Below are 6,317 nucleotides of genomic sequence, written 5' to 3'. Positions count from 1 at the left end.
ATACGAAAATGAAGTAAAGAAAGCCGGAAATACCCTAACCGTCGTACAGGGCGTTAGACTGCTCCCCAGGTAATCAATCTATGCTAAACCTCCCAGGTAAGGGAGAGCATATGCGCAGCAGGAATCGTCTGTTAGTTGTTCGAATTCGTTGCTATTGAATCAGCTGTGAGAGAGGTTCGTTAGAGCTCGAGCAAAGCGAGAGGGAGTTTAGGGGCTCGACCGAAATGAGAGGATTGAGTGAGCTCGAGCGAAGCGAGAGGGCATGAAGCGCCTCGATAGTTCTTTGTTCAAAACGTTACCGGTTTTCAAGACCGGGGCTATCAACCACTCAGCCATCTCTCCGAAAGACAGTTTTTATTTTCTTCTTCCGAATCGAACATGGCCATAGGGGATGGATACCCTTACTATCTGTAGAAAGACCTCAGGTGTGAATCTACCGATCGATCCATCTATCCATCCACCATATCCACTTGTGAAATAAAAAAAGAAATTCCATTTCCCTTGACTCCATGTACGGATAGAGTGGTAAAGGGGGTGGTAACAAGTCCAATCGATTCGTGGTACACGAAAATCCCTTGATGATGTATTTTCTTATATAGGGATCAAATGGTATAGTTTATTTGTCGGTATCTTGGAGGATTAAAAGCATGACTCTTGTTTTCCAATTGGCTGTTTTTGCATTAATTCTTACTTCAATAATCTTATTGGTTAGCATACCTGTCGCATTTGCTTCTCCTGGTGGTTGGTCAAGTAAGAAAAATGTTGTATTTTCTGGCGCATCATTATGGATTGGATTAGTCTTTCTGGTGGGTATCCTTAATTCTCTGATCTCTTGAACCTATTCGTCCCAGACCCAAAACAAAAATGACCCCCCAAAAAAAGAAAATTAGAGGGGGGTCAAACTTCTTGGATGAAAAAAAAAGAGAATTCATTAGATATAGAAAATAATTGGAATCTCTCTGAAGAGAGTCTCCAGCTCGACCCTGCACAAATAGGATTCGGGTATATATGATAATATATCTGTGGATATATTGTGTATCACGAATAAAAAACGCGGATATAGTCGAATGGTAAAATTTCTCTTTGCCAAGGAGAAGATGCGGGTTCGATTCCCGTTATACGCGATGTGGCGAAAAAGACGGATTCAACGAGATATGCCTTGCCCTGCATTAAGATTTCAAACTTGTCGTCTACTTTCAGGAAATGTTTGGAACAGAGAACTTACAATAATACAGCGCCGCATTCTCCAAAGATTGAGAAACAAGAAGAGATCTATTAAGAGAAAGATTTATTCGAGAGAAAATCTTAACAGTTACATTCAATCACAAACAACACGAAAGTTGTCCCTTTTTCATGGAGATTTACCCATCACAGAGATGCACAGAAGAAGAAAACGATCATATATCCCTTTTCTACTCAATCCAGAAACAAGATCGGACGTTATTCCGGTTCGTCTCCATTTTCGTGAAACTATTCCTCAAGCAAGGCATAAGATAAGTCATCGAAGGGTTTGTGTGAATAATAGAATGGTAAACATTATTCATTTTAAAGTGTCCCACGGTGATATAATATCTTTTCAAGAAAATGATGCGAGAACCCGCGGTGAAGAAATAAGGAGATCTTTCTATAGCGAAATATCAGTTGATAAATTCATAGGAAAATTTCTGGATCGCCCGGTGAGAATGTTCCGAAGAACAAAAACAGAATGGTTCCGAAAACTCAAAACTAAGAAGGAATGCCGCCTACTACTAAAATCCCAGTTTTTGCAACAGTTGCGTTCTTCTATGCAAGAAGAAGACACAAAGAAGTTTGGATCCAAAAAAGTATGCTTAGGCAGTTATTTCGATGAGCACAACAGAATGAAGAGGAATTTGTATCATTTCAAATCCCTATTCTTATCGAAGAGAAGGAACGAGAAAAACCGAAATTTTCCTACTCAAACAAGAAATCCTATAGTTTACAACTCTTCTTTATATAGAAATTCGACCTATTGCTCCGCATCCCCCCTGAAGTTTACTATGAAGAGAAAAATCAAAAGAATCGAACTACCTACTCATTATTCGGAGGTGAATCATAGAACACCAAAAGCTGTGGTATCTTATGGACCTAACATAGGTCACATCCCTCACAACATAAGATTGAAAGATCCAAACCTTCTTCTTCTCCGCGGAAACGAACGTGGCCAAAACATATAAAGATCCGCGTAGTCGCTCATAAGGGACATATCTATCCGGATAGAGGATAGTCTAGATCGATTCATAGATAGATCTCTCGTAATATAGATAGGTATCTTCGTGGATAGAGATAAAGATAGGGATCCATCTAGGTCTTGAATAACTATTTCCATTTTTTTTCTTTTTGACGACAAGTTTTAACCAGTTAGTTAAAGGGCAAGGAAATATCGTTTTTCAATTATTAGGGTCGGAGCGTAGACGAAGCGAGCAGAGCCCAGGAAAGAGGAAAGCCCGTCATAAAGCAGTCGACTAGAAGTAGAAGACTGCTGGCCTGAGAGAAGGCGGCCTCTCCCGGGAAACATGGCAAAATCTCTCTTCTTTCTTTTTGATTTTGTGGGTAGGTTCAGTAAGAGCAGAGGAGATCAGATACACGGAAACGAAGACCTTCGAGCACAAATATTGGACCGGGAAGAAAAAAGGGGAAAAAGGGAAAGTCTAAGTACATATGGCACGAAAGGGAAATCCGATTTCGGTCAGACTTGATCTGAATCGTAGTTCAGATTCAAGTTGGTTCAGTGAGGGCGACCACGAAAGTCACCGAATGGGTCAGTCTTTTCCTTCAGTTTGTCCCAGATTTCAAATAGAAAAAGGCGTGGGAGGACGTTGCGGATGTCCGGGGCGGACACGACTTCTGATATTTGTTGGCTAGAAGACCACTGAAAGACACCCAGGACTAGAGCATGTCGTGAAAGAAGCACACTGGGCGGGCGTGCTTCGACCGTGTCTCCGGGGCACAGTTGAATGTAGATATCATGAACGTGAGGTGCAGGATACCAGGCCGAGAAACCCGGGCAACCACTCCCCTATGTGCCAATCGCTAGCGCATCCAGGGCCCCGGCGCCCAGCTCAGCTGGAGAGGCCTAGCCTGATCTGAGAAGTGCTAATTCGGTTCGGATAGACTTCATTCAAGAATGCCGCCGCCCTTGGAATCAATAAGAAAAGAAGTGCTAAGTTTCAGATCAGTGAATAACCCGAAACGAAAGAAGAGACATTTCTCGCTCGGCGCCTAAAGCGCACTATGCTCCGCTTCAACAAATGAGAGTTTTCGGTGGAACCGGTGAACCACGCGAGCTGGTTAGATGCGTGGGACAGAGGGCTCGTAGTACCTGCTAGCGCAGCTATGCAGTAGAAGGGAAGGAGCCTAAATCGACCCCCTTCTTTCTTTTTTTTCTTTGAAAAAAAAAAGCAGTACAAGGAAACTTTTATTGTTGTCGGATGAGACTAAGCAGCTACCGACCGTTCCGACGCGCCCTTGACCTATATAAAAACCAAAAACCTATAGGGGAGCCTAGTTTAAGCTGTCAAACAAAGGATAGAATGGAAAATCAAGAATAACCACTAGTAGGGGTATGGGTTACGTCTCGCTCAGTAAAGAGAGTTGTAGATTCGTAAAAGAGGAGAGGAGCCTTGACTTTCTATCAACTTAGTCAAGCGCGCTAGTTGCAATCAAACTAAACTAAAGCAAGAAGTGAGAAAGTTGACTTTGAGTTTGAGAAAGAAGGGCAACTTTTTAGATTCGTTTCTTAGTAAAGGTTCGTTAGAACTCGAGCGACAGCGAGAGGTTCAGAAGGAGCGACAGGTCAAGGGATGTTTGGGGCTCGCCCTAATTCATAATGAATAAGCAGGAGAGGTTTGTAGGCGCATCCGTTTTCTTGCTCGTTCGCGGCTTTCGTTTTCAATAAAGGACGTTTAGGCTTTTCTAATCGTTTAAGATAGAAAGGGCCTTTCCTTTCACAACTGCCTCTTCTTGCTGCGAGGGCGTTGCACGAAAGCAAACCGCCCCCCGCCCGATCAAGTACCAGTTGCTTCGCTGGTAGGCCCGCTTACGGGGGCATTGTCCCTCAGTTCTTACCAACCTCCGGTGTGTAATCGACATCTTGCTAGCTATAACTCGGTCGAATAAGAATCATTGATTCCCTCTGCTGTCAATTTCTTATTCATTCATGGCGCTCGCTTAGGTATTCGAAAAGGGCTCCTTTCTCATCTCAAACCAGAACAACTCTGAACGTTAGGGAAGAGTTGGGAAGACCACCTGAGCGAACCGACCGAAGGGACTTGACTTATCCGAACCGAACGATAGCGGCTTAAAGCTAAGCCTATCACGAGAATCAAAATCCTTGATCGACGGGGAGGAGCATCTCAAAGTATGGGGCAAAGGATAAAGCGCTTTTACTTTGTCTCCGGGATCCACCACAGGTTGGGTTTGAGAGCCGTGTGATGGGTCACTATCCAGCACGGTTCGGAGAGCACTTTTAGTCTGCGTTGGTGAATAGAAGCCCCCCCTATCAAGCAAGAAGGAAGCGGCTCTTCCCACGGCTCTGTCACCATTGACTCTATTTATTATTATGGGAAATCAGTGTATCAAGATCTCAATCTGAGATCTTATTTCGGTTCGATACGTCCACCTACGAGACTCACCTTTGGCTTTCGCCTCGGTAGGTGTATTATTCTACATTTTCCCAAAAGAGCATTCATTCATTTCTTTCTTCCCCGTCGACCACGACGACTAAAACGACGCGAAAAATCCAGACCCGGAAAGGTGAAGGGCCGGTGGTGGGAATTTGGGAAAGTCGGGCCGATCGGGTGTCTTCATTCAAGCGACGGTACAGAAGAAGAAGGAAACGAAGTGAGAGGCCGGGGGTCGGGGAAAAGAGTCGAGTCGATCAGGCTCGACGATCGGGAGAAGCCAAACTCTATCAGGATTTGGCCGAAAAAGAAGCAAGGCTATGGATACCATGACCGATCATCATCGATAAAGAAGAATCTTTCTAAATCACTTCGGGTCAGCGGGGCCTTCAAGCATCCGAAATACGCCGGGGTTGTAAATGGCATAGCCTTTCTGATAGAAAATGACGACTCCTTCAGAAAAACGAAGTTATTGAAGTTCTTTTTCCCAAAGAAGTCCCGCTCCGACGGCCCGACGAGTCATCTACTTAAAAGGACCCTCCCCGCAGTGCGCTCTTCCTTGAATTATTCGGTCATGCAATACTTATTGAATACAAAGAACAAAATGCATTTCGACCCCGTCTACGTTCTCAATCATTTCGTGGCACCGGGCGTGGCTACGATGGGGGGAGCTAATGCACAGGAAAGAAGCTTAGATAAGAGAATACGTTCTCGCATCGCTTTTTTTGTAGAAAGCTCGACCAGCGATAAAAAGTGTTTGGCCGAAGCCAAAAAGAGGTTGACCCACTTCATTCGCCAAGCGAATGATCTTCGCTTCGCGGGAACACCAAAAACCACCATCTCGCTCTTTCCTTTCTTCGGTGCTACCTTTTTTTTTCCAAGGGATGGGGTTGGGGTGTATAATAACCTTTTTTTTGAGAATGCCCGTGAACAACTCCTAGGTCAATTAAGGAGAAAATGTTGGAACCTCATGGCTAAGGATAAGGTAATGGAATTGATAGAGAAATTCATAGACCTAGGTAGGATAGGAGAATTGATAAAGGGAATAGAGATGATGATAGAGATCATACTGAGAAAGAGAAGAATTCCGTACGGGTACAACTCTTATTTGAACGAAGTGAAAAAAATGCGATCTTTGTTGTCTAATAGAACAAAGACTAATACCAACATTGAATCGGTCAAGATCAAATCTGTTTATCAAAGTGCTTCTCCGATTGCTCAAGACATCTCTTTTCAACTGAGGACCAAAACAAGATCATTTCGTTCTATTTTTAGTAAAATAGTGAAGAATATTCCATTAGGAATTCAAAAGGGGGTTACGGGGATCCGTATATGTTGTTCAGGTCGATCAGAAGGTGAAGAAATAGCTAGAACTGAATGCGGAAAGTATGGAAAAACATCTCGTAATGTATTTAACCAGAAAATCGATTATGCTCCTGCGGAAGTATCTACTCGTTACGGAATCTTAGGTGTCAAAGTGTGGATTTCATATAGTCAAAAAAGAAAGAGGCGTGCTATATCCAAAACGTACGAAATATAGTAAATATCGTAAAGGCAGATGTAGTAGGGGTTGCAAACCGGACGGTACACAACTTGGTTTTGGAAGATATGGCACTCAAAGTTTACGAGCAGGTCGGCTTTCATATCGAGCCATTGAAGCAGCGCGTCGTGCTATAA

The 6,317-nt window shown here is 43.5% G+C and overlaps 2 protein-coding genes across 2 annotated transcripts; both read left to right on the top strand.

The window, feature by feature from the left end:
* Nucleotides 1-316: 316 nt before the first annotated feature.
* On the top strand, nucleotides 317-2,200 carry LOC127264273 (ribosomal protein S4, mitochondrial). Its single transcript, XM_051293715.1, has one exon. The coding sequence runs from the start codon at nucleotides 1,068-1,070 to the stop codon at nucleotides 2,193-2,195; it is 1,128 nt and encodes a 375-aa protein (XP_051149672.1). The 5' UTR covers nucleotides 317-1,067; the 3' UTR covers nucleotides 2,196-2,200.
* Nucleotides 2,201-2,218: 18 nt separating this feature from the next.
* On the top strand, nucleotides 2,219-6,317 carry LOC127264276 (ribosomal protein S3, mitochondrial). The gene is made up of 2 exons (XM_051293719.1): nucleotides 2,219-2,754; nucleotides 4,573-6,317. Exons 1-2 carry the CDS (start codon nucleotides 2,680-2,682, stop codon nucleotides 6,178-6,180), a joined length of 1,683 nt encoding a protein of 560 aa, XP_051149676.1. The 5' UTR covers nucleotides 2,219-2,679; the 3' UTR covers nucleotides 6,181-6,317.

Source organism: Andrographis paniculata, unplaced genomic scaffold, assembly GCF_009805555.1.
Source record: "Andrographis paniculata isolate CXL003 unplaced genomic scaffold, ASM980555v1 Contig6END, whole genome shotgun sequence".
Taxonomy (NCBI): Eukaryota; Viridiplantae; Streptophyta; class Magnoliopsida; order Lamiales; family Acanthaceae; genus Andrographis; species Andrographis paniculata.
The sequence above is the reverse complement of the archived record's forward strand: the minus strand, read 5'-3'. Positions and strand labels throughout refer to the sequence as shown.